The sequence below is a fragment of the Syngnathus acus genome, chromosome 5 (genome assembly GCF_901709675.1).
Source record: "Syngnathus acus chromosome 5, fSynAcu1.2, whole genome shotgun sequence".
NCBI lineage: Eukaryota > Metazoa > Chordata > Actinopteri > Syngnathiformes > Syngnathidae > Syngnathus > Syngnathus acus.
In genome coordinates, this window is record NC_051091.1 from 12,736,369 (window position 1) to 12,755,519 (window position 19,151).

The window sequence follows — 19,151 nt, forward strand, 5'->3', positions numbered from 1 at the left end:
GCCCCAACGCTAAACCGCACCAAGCGGAGGAGCGACAACCTACCTGTTGTCAATAAAGTTGTGGGGATCCAAAAGTTCGGTCAGAAGATTCTCGTTGCCCTTCAGGATCTGATCGGGAACAAAGATCAAGCCAGAGATTCTTTCTGTGCACCTGTGCCCGGAAGGCCGCGACAGTGTCGTGACGTCCCTTGCCATACCAAAACTTGTTTTCGCCGTCTCACAGATTTGAAATTGGCCATTATCCGATTTTAGACCGATATTTTTTTATTCAACAGTCTTCCTGAGTCAACTCAACTTCCAACTCGACACCCTCATTGGCTGACTGCCGCGATATAAGGAAGGGGCTTTGAGTACCTGTTTGCGGAAGAGCTTGTGCATGTAAGGCCTGAAGTAGTGTTGCTTGATGCCTTTGGCTTCCACCACCAGGCCGTCGTGAAGTTCGCACAATCTCTCCAACACGCATGGAGACGCCTCGTCGGCGCACGCCTGGACTTCGTCCCCCGATGTGCCTGGCAGACGCATTTGGTGCTCACTTTGTTTTCACTTTGTTTCAGCTTTGCTGCAATTAGACCTCTACCGATCAAAAAAGGCGGTCCTTTAACTCTTTGTATGCCAGCGACAAGAATACCCGTCATTGACCATTAATGACGCAGGATCCCGTTGACGAGTATTCTTGTCAACTTATTTTTATTTTTTTAATGGGTAAATAAGACCCCCGGCCACCACTCCACTTAAAAGCAAGTGGTTAACTCTGACCACTTGATGGCAGAGTTGCTCTTGCTGGCGAAACAGAAGTGATCGGCTTTCAAGTAACTTACAATTGAGCAAACTATTGCTCTTCGTGATAGCGGTAGGGCAAAACGATAGAGTGAATTTAGAGGAGATGGCTGTGAGTAAGTGAAACACGGAAGTCCGCACCACCAGTCACCGCCGGCTCGGTCATACACGTACGTGTGCTTTGTGCTAGAGATGCACCGATCCGACTTTTTCAGTTTCGATACCGATACCGATGCCGTGGTTTTGCGTATCGGTCGATACCCGATACCGATCCGATATTATGGTTGACTTAACAAGCTACATACCTCTACATGTGGAACAGAAAAGACTAGAGGCAATGGCATCAGGCATGACGACACAGTTCTTTGCTCTAAATGCTCATTTAAGCAGCAATGAGAAGTGCTCCCTGAAAACAAGCTCTGCGTAGTCGAACACAAAAAAAAACCATTCAAAATTATTTCTAAATACTGAAAGTGCAGAGTGGAATTAAAAATAAAATATAGCATCGGGACAAGAGAATAAACAAGTGACTTGGTCAAATACAATAATCAAGCAATGTAAACATGTCTCTACATAGTTGTGAAGCTCATGGCATCTACATCTCTTAATTCTTGTGACAAGTGTTCGCACACTTTCTCATACATTTCTGACAGTGCGGTCTCAGAAAAATACTTGCGCGATGGCAAATTGTACCGTGGCTCCAGGTGCTCAAGTAAACGTCGGAAGCCCTCGTTTTCAACAACACTCATCGGTTGTCCATCCAAAACCATGAATTCCAGTACTTTCTCAGTAATTCTCATAGCTTTTGCGCTATTGCCTGGGAATTTCTCCCGTCTTTGCAGTGCATCTGCTAACGTTAACTGCTGTGTAGGTCCACCTCCCGCTCCCTTTGATCTGCTCAACTGCTGGAACTCCTGGTGCTCCGTTGCGTGGTGTTTCTGGAGATGCTTAATTAAATTGGTAGTACTATAACTGGCAGTACTACCACCACCCCTGGCAACATTAGCTTTGCAGATATCACAAACTGCCGTCGAGCTAGTTGGCGTGTTCAGTTTAAAGTACCTCCACACAGCTGACTCTTTCGTTCGCTCCATGTTTGCGTTTGTTTAGAAAACTCTCGTGGCATGCGGCACACGTGCTGCTGACGTATGACGTAGCCCGCGTCCCAATAGATTAAGGAAAGGATCGGCTCACAGATCGGCTGCATTTTCCGATACCCAATCCATCTATTTTGTTGATATCGGGGCCGATATCCGATCCAGATATCGGATCGGTGCATCTCTACTTTGTGCCACAGGTCAAATGAATCGCTGTCATCTGACGAGTATTCTGATGCGGGATACAGTGACGCACAAATACATCCCTTCTAAATAGCAAAACACACACACCCATTTTGAGCACCCACACAAACATCTCTGCAAATAGCCCAAAATTTGTGAATAGTTCGTCAAATGTGAAAATGTTGCTGTTTGTGCACATTATCAAATATGTAAATAAATGTTTTGCCTTCAAAAACACTTTTTCATTATTTTTGTCCATGTTTTATAGAAGGGAAGGGCTGTTGAGATGTCACTAAACCAAAAAATATTAGTGTCAAAGTCGCAATTGTGCAGAAAATACATCTTGCACAAAAACCTCATTTTCTCCTTATTTTGTCCGATATTGCTGGTTTGAGTGAAACCAAGCTATTTTCAAATGATGATAACAGAGAACGGTATAAGTTAGAATCATACTTTTTTTTCCTAATCAAAGAGGAGGGTCCAATGTTTCATTTGGTACCACCTGCGTATATAGCCACAGCACAAAACATTATGTAGACCTTACAAAATGAGTAGAAATGCTCAAAATCGGCTCGGATTTTAGGGGTTATTTTTTCTGAAGACGCTTGGCATTCAAAGAGTTAATTATCCTTGGAATTTGAATGTCACCGTTTTTTTTTATAAAGTCTTCCGCTGTCCCTAACAGCCCCTTGAATTAAACGGCGATGGCGCAGGGTTACATTTCTCACCGATGAAGGCGGGGTTGATGAGGTCCTTCCTGTTGGCGCACATCAGCGCATTTCCAAAGACCAGGTCAAGACAGCACAGCAGCAGGTGGTATGAGTTCACCAGGTCATCTCCGATCATGTGAAAGTTACCTGCCGTGGACGTAGAAATAAATTAACTGCATTGGCCTTCAGCTAGCTTAATGCCAACACCCAATGAGAAACGCCACGCAGACGTTATATCCCCTTAAAGCAATGCTTCTCAATTATTTTCAGTGATACCCACCCTAGATTGACAGCTCCGGCACGCTCCTTTAAGTTTGCCTCGCATCATACACGCATGACTACAGCCGTTACGCAGCGGCACGGCGACTAATGGTCGCCAGCAAATGTATTTTGTTGTCTCGATGACTTATGTTTGGTGTGTTTAGTTTAGTTTATTTCGATCAGCAAAATATATACATCATATTCAGTACAAAAGTATCCACAGAAGGCGAATAAAAAAAAAACAACAACACAGAAACAAAACAAAATGAAAAGAGCCCTAAGGCTCAAAGTTCAGAAAACTGACCAAAAGGGTTAAGGCTGAAGCTAAATAGCTTGTAAATGCCCTAACCTGTTTGCCTTTAAGTCTTACATGTAGGCATATGCAGTACACATGCATACATTTAAATACACAAATGCATATATTTACAACACCTAGTGTTCATACATATACATACATGCCCATATACACGCCACCTACCACCTATACATTTAAATACACATACACAAATAGAAATACAAAATGTCCCATAGGTCCTGATTTACCTCCCATCATATTTGTACTTCTCCAGAATAAAGTTTTTGTACTTTCTTTTAAACTGGACAAGATTTTTACATTCCTTGATCTCTTCCGGCAATTTGTTCCACAGTTTCACCCCACAGACAGACAGACAGACAGACACATGCTCTTCGAAGTGCTATGAGCAATCGGTTGTTTGAGGTTCAATCCCCCTTCTCGCTCACTAAACAATCTTTGAATATTTCCAGGGAGTGAATTTTGACGTGCTTTAAACAAAAATTGAGCAGTTTTTAATTCTACCAGATCCCAAAATTTGAATGACTGTGTTTTTAGAAACAGTGCATTTGTGTGTTTATTTCTTTTGCCAAAGACCATGAATTTGGTCTTTTTTTAAATTTAAGGATAGTTTGTTTGCGTCGAACCACAACTTAAGCTTCCCCAATTCTGCTGTAACAGCCTCTGACAGCTGCTGGAGATCATTACCTATACAGATGTTTATGTCATCAGCAAAAATGACATATTTCAGAATTTTTGAGACATTGCAGATTTCGTTTATGTATAATATGAATAATTTTGGTCCCAATATCGACCCTTGCCGAGAGTATTTCATTTATGGTTATTTAGTATAGGGCAGGGGTCGGCAACCTTTTTTACTCAAAGAGCCATTTGGGACCGCCCCCCAATGAAAAGAAAGCACCCGGAGCCACAACCCATTTTGACATCCATCCATCCATTTTCTGTACCGCTTAGTCCCCACGGGGGTCGCGGGCGTGCTGGAGCCTATCCCAGCCGTCATCGGGCAGTAGGCGGGGGACACCCTGAACCGGTTGCCAGCCAATCGCAGGGCACACAGAGACAAACAACCATTCGCACTCGCACTCACACCTAGGGACAATTTTGAGTGCTCAATCGGCCTACCAAGCATGTTTTTGGGATGTGGGAGGAAACCGGAGTGCCCGGAGAAAACCCACGCGGGCCGGGGGAGAACATGCAAACTCCACACAGGGAGGGCCGGAGGTGGAATCGAACCCGCACCCTCCTAACTGTGAGGCGGACGTGCTACCCAGTGCGCCACCGAGCCGCCCCATTTTGACATCATTATATATATTATGCATGTACATATATGTACAAAAAACTGCATTTATGAAAATGAAATCAACGAACTGCTGCAGAGAACACAGAATTTTATTTCTGCATGTAATAAAAAGCATTTTACACTTGGTTGATGCTTAATTTCAAATAAAATACCCGGTGTCTGTTTGAGTCCTCGTATTTAAGAAATAAAAATCCAAACTTACCCAACCCACTGAACAAAAAATGCAAACAGCCTGCAGTCACCTGTCCTCTTATTTATGAGATAAAAATCCAAACTTATCCAAATATTATCCACCAGCACGGAACGAACAATGCAAACCAAAAAAATGCGCAGTCTGCTTCTGTCCCGTCGCGTGTACTGGAGTGTGCAGCCAGTTCTCCCCCTGAATTAAAAAAAAGGACTACTTCACTTAATATATAGTTATCACGCTGGTAGTGTGCTGGAAAAACGCCGGCTGCCAGACGTGAGGGACGCCAGGAATTCGAATGTCGCACATCGGCGGATGTGACGCATATTTTGGGCGGTAAAAATATTAAAAATGTTTAATTTTAATGTTACAAGTTTACCATAATCTTCGAATTCAGAATTATATTTTAAAATGAACAAACTAAAATAAAATTAAATTTTTTATAAAATACTCATTATTTTCTAAAGTCACAGGGAGCCACAACAGAAGGATGAAAGAGCCACATGTGGCTCCGGAGCCATGGGTTGCCGACCCCTGGTATAGGGGAACCGTTCCGCGCAGTTAGTTATGTAATGTGTGCCGTCAACTAGTGTTGTGGACTTGTGATCTCGCCAGAAAGATGAGTCGGCATCGAGTATTTGTCTCTGGCCCCCTGCCTGGGAGAGGCACTGATGAGAGGTTTAGTAGATTAGTCTCCCTTAATCGATGGATGGCTGGGTTCTGTAATAAGCAGGGACTGTATTTTATAGATAACTGGCCCTCCTTCTGGGGCCGCCCCGACCTGCTGAGGAAGGACGTCCTTCACCCTAACCGTGAAGGCGCCTTCACTCTTTCTAGGAATATAGATTACTGTTTGAGCCACACATGACAGGTCACTTTAGAGCAGGCCGGGGCACAGGTGATTAGACCACCTGTCAGGATGGGCTTGGAGTCTGTTAAGCTAAAGTTAACTAGCGCTAGGCTAGACTTCCAGCATGCACATAGCTCCTTGTGTAGACTAGAGCGTGACAGTTTGAATAGTGCCACAGTACACATAAACACACTTTCTACTGGGGTAGTAGACAAATCCAATCACTCCACCCCGACCGGTTTTGCTGATGAAACGGTGCCTGTTTCAGATAATTTTACATGTGTAACAAATATTTACTATCAGATTCCCACGGTCGTATTCGAGAGGTGATGTCAGGCCTAGAGAACACAATCTTACTCGCATCTCGTTTAAATATCCTTCGATAGATACGCACCCTGATCGACCGATTACGCTTAAACTCGGTTTTATGAATATTAGATCGCTTCATACAAAAGCAGTTCTCGTTAATGACCTCATCACGGAACATAATCTAAACGTTTTTGGTCTCTGCGAGACCTGGTTAAAACCTAATGAACTGCTGCCGCTTAACGAGGCCTCGCCTCCAAATTTTGTGAGCTCGCATGTGGCGCGTCCTCGAAAAAAGGGTGGGGGTGTCGCCCTCATCTCGAATTCTGAGCTTAGACTTAGGCCTCGTTCGACCAACGTATTTAAAACATTTGAAGTTCTCACTGTCCGATCCACCGCTTTACCGTCATTTTATCTTGCTGTTATTTACCGTCCAACCGGGGCTTACTCTGGCTTCCTGGATGAATTTTCGGAATTCGTGGCTGATCTAGTAACCAATGCGGATAATATAATTATCATGGGCGATTTCAACATCCACATGAATTTACCGTCAGAGCCACTTACTTCGGCGTTTCAGACTTTAACTGATATGTTTGGTTTTACGCAAGCCGTACAGGCAGCAACGCATAAGAATGGAAATACCATAGATCTGGTATTATCCCGAGGACTTGCAACCTCTAATATAGCAGTACTGCCATACACTACTGTTTTGTCTGATCATTACTTAATAAAATTTGAAATTCTAGTTTCTTGTCAAAGACAAGAGAGCAATCGGAATTATAGGAGCCGTAATTTTAACTCCATGACTGCAACTGCGCTATCTGAGTTACTGTCGCCGGCAACCGCTATATTTCACGCGTACACCGGCTCTGTTGATAATCTTACAAATGAATTCAATGCGACATTGTTAAATGCCATTGACTCTGTGGCGCCGTTATGTCTGAAAACTCGCCGTAGATTGCCTACTCCGTGGTTCACAGATGAAACACGTACGCTTAAGCAATTATGTAGAAAGCATGAGCGCAGATGGCGTCTAACCAAACTTGAGGTTTTCCATCAGGCATGGCAGGATAGCCTCCTGAAATATAAAGATGCGCTTATCTTAGCAAAAACTCTGTATTTTTCGCAAGTTATTAATCTCAATAAAAACAATCCGAAACACCTATTTGATACAGTGGCAAAGCTGACTCTACGCCAGCCGACCCCCGATAATTCCTTCCACTCAGCTGACGAGTTCATGAAATTTTTTGCTCAAAAGATTGAGTCCATTAGGGACGAGATCAAGAATACCATTCCAATCGCTCGGTCGAGCCCGCCGTTTACCAACGCTGATGATCATGCAACAACCCTCTCAACTTTTAATAGCGTGTCCCTTGAAAGGCTTACACAAATGGTTAGTGCGGCTAAACAAACAACATGTTTGCTCGACCCTCTTCCAGCCAAACTACTTAAAGAATTATTTCAAATTTTAGGACCGTCTGTCTTAAATATAATCAAGCTGTCTGTCTTCTTTGGGATAGTGCCAACAGCCTTTAAAACCGCTATCATTAAACCGTTACTTAAGCGACCAAATCTTGACCCGGACTGTCTCAGTAATTATAGGCCAGTTTCAAACCTCCCATTCATAGCAAAACTTCTTGAAAAAGTAGTAGCACAGCAGCTTATTGATTACATGGTCGCCAATAATCGATATGACTCTTTTCAGTCTGGTTTTAGAGCTAATCATTCCACTGAGACAGCACTTGCTAAAGTGACTAACGATCTCCTCATAGCTATGGATTCAAACACTTCATCTGTACTGTTACTACTCGATCTTAGTGCTGCCTTCGACACTGTAGACTTTGATATTTTATTAGGGCGTCTTAAAAGTTGTGTTGGTATTTCAGGGTCAGCACTAGGCTGGTTCCATTCCTATCTATCAAATAGGACGCACCGAGTGGTCCATGGCAATGCGTCCTCTGAGCTCTATAATGTTACGTGTGGTGTCCCACAGGGATCGGTTCTCGGACCAATTTTATTTAATATTTATATGATTCCGCTTGGGGACATAATACGTAAATATAATATTAGTTTTCAATGCTACGCGGATGACACCCAATTATATATGCCGTTATCGATGACAGATCCGCGGGATTGTTGTAATCTTGAGGCATGCCTTGCGGAGATCAAGCAATGGATGTCTCTCAACTTCCTTCGTCTTAACCCAGATAAAACTGAGATGTTGATAGTTGGTCCAACTCGTTTTCAACACTTGTTCAAGGAAACCGCTATAACTATAGATAACCGTACTATCACTCAGAGCGATACTGTAACTAATCTCGGGGTAATGTTTGACCAAACTCTCTCCTTTCAAAAGCACATTAAGAATATAACCAGAATTGCGTTCTTTCACCTTCGTAATATTGCAAAGATTCGTCCGATCCTCTCGACCGGTGATGCGGAAACTATTATACATGCGTTCGTCACGTCGCGCCTGGACTACTGTAATGTACTATTCTCTGGTCTTCCTAAGTCCCGCATCAAAAGTCTACAGTTAGTACAAAATGCTGCTGCAAGGCTGCTCTCACGGACAAGAAAATTTGATCACATTACCCCAATATTAGCCAACTTACATTGGCTCCCGGTCCATTTAAGATGTGACTTCAAGGTTCTTCTATTAACCTATAAATCACTGCATGGCTTAGCGCCTTCGTATCTCGTCGACCTAGTTGTTCCTTATGTTCCGTCTCGTAACCTTCGTTCGCAAAACGCTACCCTTTTAGCGACACCGAGGGCCAAGAAAGTGTCTGCAGGGTCTAGAGCATTTTCTATCCGGGCTCCAGAGCTTTGGCCGGGGAGGTGGTTAGGTGGCACCCAAGCTGACAGCGGCTATCTGGATTCTCGTGGGCCAATTCAGGTTGGGGGAACTGCAGCTCAACCTCCACTGCCAGGATAGTAGAGGGCTCCTCCGGCAGCCCTTCGCTCTGACTTGGACATCCACTTTTTTGATTTTCATATTATGTATTATTTGTGCCCTCTCTGCATCCATTACAACCTGGTGATCCTGAAAGGGGGATCCTTCCATCTGTGGTCCCTTCTCAAGGTTTCTCATTTTCCCCGGGCAGGGGTTTTGAGTTTTTCCTTGCCCTTTTGGGAGCTTAAGATCAGGGGATGCTTTGAGAATAATTGTCAATTTTTGTCTATGTGAAGCCCTTTGAGACTGCTTGTGATTTAGGGCTATACAAATAAACTTGACTTGACTTGTGTGACGTCAGAAGTTGAGCATATTTCTGTCTGTTGCAGAACCACACACACACGCATGCACACCACACACACACATACCCCACACACCCTTCACACGCTTCATACAATAATCACACACACAAGAATCACATTCACACACCCAAAGACTCACCCATGTCCACTACACACACCTGCTCTCACATCCTTACGACCAAACGTGTGCCTATACCCTTTTGCCAGTTTGCCTGTATGCCCCTATGAGCCACAGTGCCAGCTACTTTTTTGCCAATAATTCAGTAAAGCAATCAAAACTGAACCACGTCTTCCCTCCTGTGTTCTGACCGACACCCGGGGCGAAAAGAGTATATGATATCATGATGGCGCCGCGGATGGCCGCCACGGTGAGTCGCTCTCTGTTTCTTTGTCTTATTTTGTGTGTTTTCTGTGTTCTCTGCTGTCCATCCCGGATCACTTTTACTAGAGAAGCGCTGTTAAACATCGGACAGTCTTCTTCTGATATTTTCTCTCCTCTCTGATTCAGACTGTTTGTCAGAGATTTTAGCCGGAGCGGCAGTGCTATACAAGGTAGCACGATGACGCGGAAAATGAGCCGGAGCCCTCGTAAAGCTGAGGCAGAGAGGGTTCCGTTCTGCCCTACCATCAATTCGTCTGGCGAATGTCCGCTCCCTGGCGAACAAGATGGACGAACTGCTGCTCCTCACTTCAAGGAACACGGACTTCAGCAGATCTGCCGCGCTGTGTTTTGCTGAAACGTGGCTTAGCGGACGCACCCCCCACCACACTGTGGAGTTAGCTGGGTTTCGGCTAATGCGTGCAGATCACAGCGCGGCGCTCTCTGGAAAATCAAAGGGAGGTGGTCTCTGTATCTACATTAATGAACGTTGGTGTACTGATGTCACGGTGTTGAAAGAGTCTTGCAGCCCTCTCCTAGAAACACTTTTCATAAACTGTCGGCCGTTCTATTCACCACGGGAGTTCTCCTCGATCGTCATGGCGGCTGTTTACATTCCACCACACGCACGTGCAAGTGAAGCCACGCAGATGCTGGCTGACCAGGTGACAGACATGGAGAAACGTCTACCAAATTCACTAATCATTGTTCTGGGTGATCTTAACAGGGCGAACCTCGCACACGAACTCCCCAGATACAGACAGCACATAACGTGTCCCACCAGAGGGGCACAAACACTGGACCACTGCTACACCGTAATTAAGGATGCATACCACTTTGTGGCTCGTGCAGCTTTAGGACTCTCGGACCACTGTCTAGTTCATCTGATCCCGGCCTACAGGCAGAAACTAAAAACTTCTAAGCCTGTGGTGAGGACTGTGAGGAAGTGGACAGTGGAGTCAAGGCAGGACCTCCAAGCCTGCTTTGACTGCACCGATTGGGGAGTTTTTGAAGCTGCAACTTCAGACCTGCATGAACTCACTGACACTGTCACATCATACATCAGTTTTTGTGAGGATCTGTGTGTGCAGACTAAGACCTTCCGCACGTACAACAACGACGACGACAAACCTTGGTATACACCGAACCTCAGGAGGCTGCGCAAAGTCAAGGCGGAGGCCTACAAGAGCGGCGACCTGTTCAAGCAGACCAGAAACACACTGAACCGAGAGGTCAGGAAAGCCAGGAGGTGTTACGGGGAGAGCCTGGAGAGACACCTCTCTGCCAATCCTGATCCCTCAACAGTGTGGAAAGGTCTGCAGAGCATCACGGGCTTCAAGAAACGAACCCCCCGTCCTGTGGAGAGCCCAAGGCTTGCTAACCAGCTAAACAGGTTCTACTGCAGGTTTGATCAGTCCTCCCACACAACAGGACCTCCTGCACCACAATCTACAAACTCACCTCCTCTCACAACCGCTCTGTCCACACCTCCATCACCGTTGTCACCTACTCTCTCTCTTGCAGAGGCCGCAACCGCACTCCAGATCCGCGAGGAGGAAGTGCGCCAGATGTTCCGGAGACAAAAGATCAGGAACGCACCGGGCCCAGACGGCGTGTCACCTTCCTGCTTGAAAGTGTGTGCTGAGCAGCTGGCACCCACCTTTGCACGGATCTTCAACCGTTCCCTGGAGCTGTTTGAGGTCCCCTCGTGCTTCAAGAGCTCCACAATCATTCCAGTGGCCAAGAAGCCCGCCATCACAGGTTTGAATGACTATAGACCTGACATCTGTGGTCATGAAATCTTTCGAGAGGTTAGTGCTGAACCACCTGAAGGATGTCACGGGCCTCCTGCATGACCCCCTCCAGTTTGCCTACCAGGCAAACAGGTCGGTGGATGATGCGGTCAACATGGGACTGCACTACATCCTGCACTACCTGGACACCCCAGGAACGTACGCCAGGATCCTGTTTGTGGACTTCAGCTCGGCGTTCAACACCATCGCTCCTGACATCCTCCAACAGAAGCTCATCCAGCTTGCGGTGCCTGCCTCCACCTGTCAGTGGATCACCAGCTTCCTGACCAACAGGAGACAGCGTGTGAGGCTAGGGACCATCATATCTGACACCCGGACCACCAATACTGGTGCCCATCAGGGGTGCGTCCTCTCCCCACTGCTCCTCTCTCTCTACACCAACGATTTCTCCTCAGGTGACTCTCCTGTGAAGCTCCTGAAGTATGTAGACGACACCACTCTCATCGGACTGACCCAGGACGGTGATGAGACTGCGTACAGACAGGAGGTGGAGCGGCTGGTCCACTGGTGCAGCCAAAACCACCTGGAGCTGAGCCCGCTCAAGACCGTGGAGATGACAGTGGACTTCAGGCGAGACCCTTCACCACTTTCACCCCTCACTATCCGCAGTAATACTATTCTCTCCACAGACACCTTCAAGTTCCTGGGAACCACAATCTCTCGGGACCTGAAATGGACCGGCCACATAGACTCTGTCCGGGAGAAGGCCCAGCAGAGGCTGTACTTCCTGAGACAGCTCAAGAAGTTCAACCTGCCACGAGAGCTTCTGAAGACCTTCTACACTGCCGTCATCCAGTCTGTCCTCTGCACCTCCATCACTGTCTGGTTTGGATCGGCCTCCAAACAAGACAAGCACAGACTGCAACGGACAATCAGGACTGCAGAAAAGATAATTGGAATCAACCTCCCATCTATCCAAGACTTGTACCTGTCCAGGACCAGGAAACGTGCAAGTAACATCTCTACAGACCCTTCTCCCCAGGTTGCAGTCTGTTTGAACTACTCCCCTCCGGACAGCGTTATAGAGCTCTGTACGCCAAAACCAGCAGACACAGAGACAGCTTCTTCCCCCAGGCTGTTGCTCTGATGAACTCACACCACTCTTAGAGTCTCAGAGTCATTGCTGTGCAATAACATTTTTGAATTGTCTACACTGTTTGTACTATGTGTCCTCTCTGCATCCATCGCAGCCTGGTCATCCTGGAAGAGGGACCCTCCCATCTGTGGTCTCTTCTCAAGGTTTCTCATTTCCCCTAGCTGGAGTTTTGAGTTTTTCCTTGCCCTCCTGGGAGTTTAAGATCAGGGGATGTTTGAGAATATGTCATTTTTCACATGCCCTGAGTGTTGTTAGTCACCTAAATGTTGAACAGAGGCTCATGTACCAAGTCAAATTCCTTGTTTGGCATGCTCAAACGCGAACAAAAACTCTTGAATCTTGAATAACCATCCAAGCCAACCCCCTATACCAGGGGTGGGCAATTAATTTTTACAAGGGGCCACATGAAAAACCTGAGTTGTGTCAGAGGGCCACACCTACGATAACTTAAACCTGCTCAATTTTCTTCCATTGTAAAATGCACTAAATTATTTATTTTAAATAGCTGGCACTGGTAATTAGAAGAATACAATTATTCTGTTTATATTTATATTAAGTTATGTGAAATTGTGGTGTATAGGTCATATAAAAAAACAATCATTAATCAGTACAATTTATTCTTAGCTTCTTTAACTTTTCCTCAAATGACAAAGCCGCTGCATCTCTGGGTGTGAAGTTTGATAAAAAGTCCTTGTTGGGCTTGCAGTTTTGCTATGCATCAGCCTCTGTTGCGCGCTGTTTATCAGACAGATGTATTTTTTCTCATGCTTGGTCATGTAGTGACGACTCAAATTATATTCTTTAAACACAGCGACCTGTGTACCACAAATCAGGCACACGGCTTTACCTTTCATTTCTGTAAAGAAATACTTGGCAGTAGGGGTGTAACGATTCATCGATACACATCGATTAATCGATATAATGCTCTACGATTTGTTGGCATCGATGCTAAACGTAAACATCGATCTATATCGCCCGTTTTTGACCTCGGACATTAGACACGACTTTATTTTGAAATCCAGTTCATTGTTGCTTGCTTCCTCTTTCCGGGAGCAGTGCGCGGCGTGTTGTGTTGTGAGCAGAGCAGGCACGTGAAAGGGGAGCCGACAACTACGCGGCTCCTGGGCTGGTGCTATGGCTAGTGTCCAAGAAGACGAGGAAATTCGCTCCCCTTTGGGCTTCAAGTCATTCGTTTGGAAGCACTTTGGATTCCAAAGAAAAGATGGCTCAACGGACAAGACACGTGCAGTTTGTAAATCCTGCCATGCGGTGATCAAATATTCAGGGAACACCACAAATCTCGCCGCACATTTAAAGAAAAAACACGACATCTCTTAGTAGTTCAGTAATGCACTTTAAAGTTAATGGTATTACAAAAAAAGAAAGAATATTCATTTTTCTTTACTTACTTATATGAGAAAAAATATAGGAATTTGATAAAGTTCAGTGTTAAAATAAGCACTTTGTATATTACAATACTCTTGTAATTTCCTAAATAAAGAGTTTGCAGTACCTTGTTGATTTTGCGTATGAATTGTTATAAATCAGGATATTGTTCTATATCAATCGTAGAGCACTATATCGTGATGTATCGTGAATGAATCACAGCAGGCTTTAAGATATCGGCAAATATCGTATCGCGGTTCTTTGTATCGATATGATATCGTATCGTGACAAAACCCGCGATTTACACCCCTACTTGGCAGTCCATGTCTTGTTGAAAACACGGCGCTCCTTGTCAACTTTTCTTTTCTGAGGGTCAGCACACATTTCTCGGGCAGCATTACTTCGCACTGTTCACCTTCACGCACAGCTCACATACACGTACGCTACACGGAAGTGCAACGCCTTTCAAAATAAAAGCAAAACAGTTGTATTGCACGCACGACACTGATTATTATTATTATTTTTTTTTAATTAAGTTGTAATCAAATATAATTTATGATTGGCCTCATGCGAGCCGGACAGGGATGCACAAAGGGCCGGATGTGGCCCGCGGGCCGGATTTTGCCGAGGTCTGCCCTATCCAGTCCTCAGGCTCCCTAACAATAGCGGTAGCAGTTTGCATTTTATTGCAATGTTTTTCCTTATTCAGATTTGTTTCAAGACTACAGTTACAGTTAGACTTCACTTTGATGGTTAATGCAGTTATTGCAATTTTGTTGTTTTATCACAGTAGATTGGTTTATTTACATTTCAAAAACCAGAAGCCATTCATTTACAAATGTGATTGCACGTTAGTTTACACATTTAAATGTACAGATATTAAGTGGCCTAGTGGTAGAGTGTCCGCCCTGAGACTGGAAGGTTGTGGGTTCAAACCCCGGCCGGGTCATACCAAAGACTATAAAAATGGGACCCATTGCCTCCCTGCTTGGCACTCAGCATTAAGGGTTGGAATTGGGGGGTTAGATCACCAACTGATTCCCGAGCGCGGCACCGCTGCTGCTCACTGCTCCCCTCTCCCCCAGGGGATGGATTAAAATCACACGGGGATGGGTTAAATGCAGAGGACAAATTTCACCACACCCAGGTGTGTGTGTGTGACGATCATTGGGACTTTAATCTTTAATCTTTAATCTTTAATTAAGATGTGATAGACAGTTTTTGCATGATTTGAATGAGGCAAAATAACATGCTTTTTCTCTCGGATATATTGTTATAATCATTTGTTTCAGATGTAATCATTTTCTGTATAAAAATTACATTTGATGTTCAAAAAGTATTTTTTCAAACTTGAGTCTTGAAAAAGAGGGGGTCGTCTTATAATCAGGGTCATCTTATATTCAGGCCAATACGGTATGTCTAAATTTTTTGCCCTCCAGTGATTAACTCATAGGATGCAATAACCTAAGCTGATAGTGTGAGCATTTTGAAGTCTCAGAGAGACATCGCTTTACAATTGTACCCCCCGGCATCACCAGGGGGCGCTCCACTATTTATGTCTAAATTATTTGCCCTCCAGTGATTAACTCATACAATGCAACAACCTAAGCTGATAGTGTGAGCATTTTGAAGCCTCAGAGAGACATCGCCTTGCAATTGCACCACCAATGTCTTCAGCAAAGGTGCAAGCAAACTGGCATCACAAACGATGTAAATGTTTAGCGGCCTACCTTTGGTGTAGACAAAGAGTGTCCAGCAGAACTTGAAGACGTCGGCAGAGTGACAGGGCAGCCGGCGGTGCTTCCGGCCGCGGGCCTGGCGCGGCAGAGGAGGTGGCGCCTCGGAGCCATGCGGGCTGCGAAACATGGCAGCAAAGATGGGCTGGAACTTGCGGAAGATGACAGTGGAAACCTCAAAGTTGCGCTCCAGGCGCTCCATGCGCACACGGAAGTTCTCGCACAGGTTGGACATGTCGGACCACTTGCGCATCTTGGAGAAGAACTCGATCAGGCTGCAGGACGTACCGGCGAGTCAAGGCCATTCGTGAGAAGAAAAGCCCAACTTTAAAACAGCTACACGTGTTTTCTTTTTAACCAGAATCACAAAATGCTTTGGTAATATTATGGTTTGTCCATAATCAGATATCTATTGTCATCATAAAAAAATAAATATAAAAAAAGAATGATTTTCGGCTGTGATTGTTTGAACTTTTTGAAGTGTGCGGGGTTTTTTTTGCACCTGAGTTTGGCGGTGCGCAGTATCCTGGTGAGCGACACACAGTTTCCCTCCATCAGGCCTTTGCCCACCGTGGGTGTGCTTCCTTTCCTGCAGGCAGCATACAGCGAGCAGGCCAGCCAGTGCACTACCTCACCCTGTACACACACGTACACCCAACACCTCACTTTCCATCACTTTCACACAAGTACAAGAAACAATGCAGTACTGTCCCATTCAAGCGCAGCCGACCATTTTGGTCAGGAATGGGCCGGCAATGTGGGTTTCTTATTAAATTTACTAAAACAACACCCGCTCACATCGCTCAGAACATGGCTTCTTGCCACATTGGGGAGGTTCTTATTTTAACAACTCAACGAAAAGGTGTGTAGTTACCTAGCTCTACATATTTTGCTATCGATTATGTATTTGTGTTCTTGCTTATTATGGCCGGTGACCAGCTCAGGGTGTGCCCTGCTTGTCAGCTGAGATATGCTGCAGCACACACGCGAGGAGAAGCGGTTTGGAAAATGAATGAATGATCTGGTGTTGCCTTCGGTGAGATCCCAGCTTTGACCATTCAACACCTACACGGCGAGCTTGTCTGTTGAATTCAGGGGTCGTTGACATGTTGCCCAGGAGCACCGGCCAGCCTCCGACGACCACATGACTAGCTCGCGAGGCTGCTCTAAGGATAGTGCACCAGCGGTGGGACCAGAGGCGATTGCTCTAAGGGTGTAAAAGTCCTTTAGTTTGGACCAAAAGCGGATTGAATTTTTTTTGTTTTGTGCGATTCCTATTCAGACTGTACATTTTGCGAGCGAAGTATATTTTGTAAACACACCCAAGCTTGTGAAGATCTGTGCTCCCATTGGACAGAAATGACCAGGGCGGCACACAGAGCACAGACCCGGAAATGGAGGAAAACATGCGAGTCCTCTGCGCTGCGTTGGTTTGGATCTGCGCTGTTTGTATTCACACCTGAAGCGAACCGCACCAGTTTGTTCGGAAGCGAACAGAGACCACTTCAAAAAGTGGGTCTCGGTCCGTTTCTTTAATTCGCACCAGGATTCGTTTGCGTGTATTCACACCTGCATAAAAGGTCCAGACCAAAGTCACAATCAAACCCTGGTCCGTTTAAAGTAGACCAAACAGTCAGGTCTGAATACGCCCCAAGACTGCAAGGGAAGCTCAGCTTCCCCTAAAATGTCAAAAAATAAGTGATCAAATATATACTGTTGTGTGTCATTGTCATTGACTAAATATGCACTACAACACATTCAACTTTTGTGTCTGTCCCTTCCGAGCAGCAGGTAAATAAACAGACACATTTTATGATGTAGGCCGAAACTGAGCTTTCCCTCCTTGAAAGACCAGCATCCGCCACTGGTTGGGACCAAGTGATTTTTTTGGGAATGTTGCAGAAGTGATCACTTAAAGATGTGAACACTGGAAGAGATTTATAAAGGAAAGTAGTGTTGCATATTGATTTGAGAAAAACCTAAGATTGTCTTCAAATAAATGAGGACTAATGATCAATAACAGACTAGTAAGTTTGTGACTATGTTACATTCGTATAAGTAATTTGTGCAGCAGTTTTATTTCATAAGTGTGTATAACACAGTTACGTATTCCTTCACAGTACACATTAGTCAGTACCCTATAAGTCTTGTTTTTGGATTCTTTGGTGGTGTTTTTGTACCCAAGAACACTCAGTTTCAAAAAGGTCGGTGACGTCAGGAGCTGGCTGCCTTCAAGGACAGTCTGTAAACACAACTAATCGCAAACACTCTTCATAATCTATGTAGCTAGAATCACCGTGCAATCACCAATATTATCGCAAGAAGTTATCGTTTAGTTGTAAATGACTACAATTGCTTGTTCATGATTAAAAGGCAATGTGCGAACGTCCGATGGACCGCGAACATTTGGAGTGCTTAAATTCCGACGTCCGTAGGTCGTCGTTGTTTGTTTGGTGAGGCAGAAACAGTCTATTCAAGTAGCCCCCTGCTGCTCACCTCCAGCGTGTACGTGTTCCAGATGGTCGTGAAGTTGTCCATGGCTTCGGTGGCCGTGCGCTCGTCCATGTTGAGCTCCTGACACAGCGTTTCCAAACTCCTCCGCGCGACGCTCTCCTCCATTCGGCCCGACTCTGAATCGGACGACTCGTCGCCGCGCATCGTGGCCGACAGGGCGGCTATCGCTATCTTCACACTTGTGGTGGCCGCAGCTTGGAGGAGGTAATACTTTTTTTAAGGGGGGGGTTAAGAAAAAAAGGCCCCACAAATGAAAGCAAAACAAAAACACGACGCTCCTCCAGCAGCCGAGACTATGACCTAGCTCCACTTCCGCTAAACAGTGGCGCCAAAACTGCCGAGCGAGTCCCAATAGGAGGCGAGGGGCGTGTCGGTCACGTGAGGTAGTCACCCAACCAGTCCTGCCTTCTGAAGCATTTCAATAAACCGCTAACAAGGAATCAATGTCACTTTTGGATAGAAATTCACGAATGGATTTTTCCCCAAATACATTATACTTAGAAGATCTATTTTTACGTTTGTCATGTTTACTGTCACTGACGTAAACAATTCCTCCACCCCTCCTCTTCAAGTTACTGTTCTGTCACTTCCGGAATGTTACAAAACAAACATGTATTCATGCGACGACAAAAAAAAAAGAAAAAAAAAATCAAAGAATGTGTTTTTAAATTCTGTTTGGAGAATTTGTTTTTATATCATCATGTTTACGGCGGATGGTCTAAATGCAGTTCAGTTTGACCGTAATTACTGACTTACCGAACGTTATTATTATTATTATTATTATCGTTATTATTATTATTATTATTACTATTATTGTAGCAACTAGTGGGTGTAATTACTGTTCGGTTGTCCGATTGCTTAGGGAGGCCGTGAAGGCAGCAAATGACAATCCTGCCCATTTTTGATTATGGCGACACCATCTATAGCAGGGGTCACCAACACGGTGCCCGATCGGACAAATATGCGCAAATGAAAAAAGGCTTAAAA

General features: G+C 45.1%; 1 protein-coding gene across 2 annotated transcripts in view; it reads right to left on the reverse strand.

The window, feature by feature from the left end:
* Positions 1–18,442, reverse strand: part of rbl1 (retinoblastoma-like 1 (p107)) — a 30,235-nt gene extending 11,793 nt beyond the window's left edge. For both annotated transcript variants that reach the window (XM_037252485.1, XM_037252484.1), the window contains exons 1-6: positions 18,147–18,442; positions 16,153–16,286; positions 15,645–15,925; positions 2,786–2,914; positions 355–509; positions 44–108 (exon numbers count right to left, since the gene is read on the reverse strand). In XM_037252485.1, the coding sequence (XP_037108380.1) occupies positions 44–108; positions 355–509; positions 2,786–2,914; positions 15,645–15,925; positions 16,153–16,286; positions 18,147–18,308 (926 nt within the window). In that variant the 5' untranslated portion in view covers positions 18,309–18,442. The remainder of the gene's footprint in view (positions 1–43; positions 109–354; positions 510–2,785; positions 2,915–15,644; positions 15,926–16,152; positions 16,287–18,146) is intronic.
* Between the last annotated feature and the right edge of the window lie 709 nt (positions 18,443–19,151).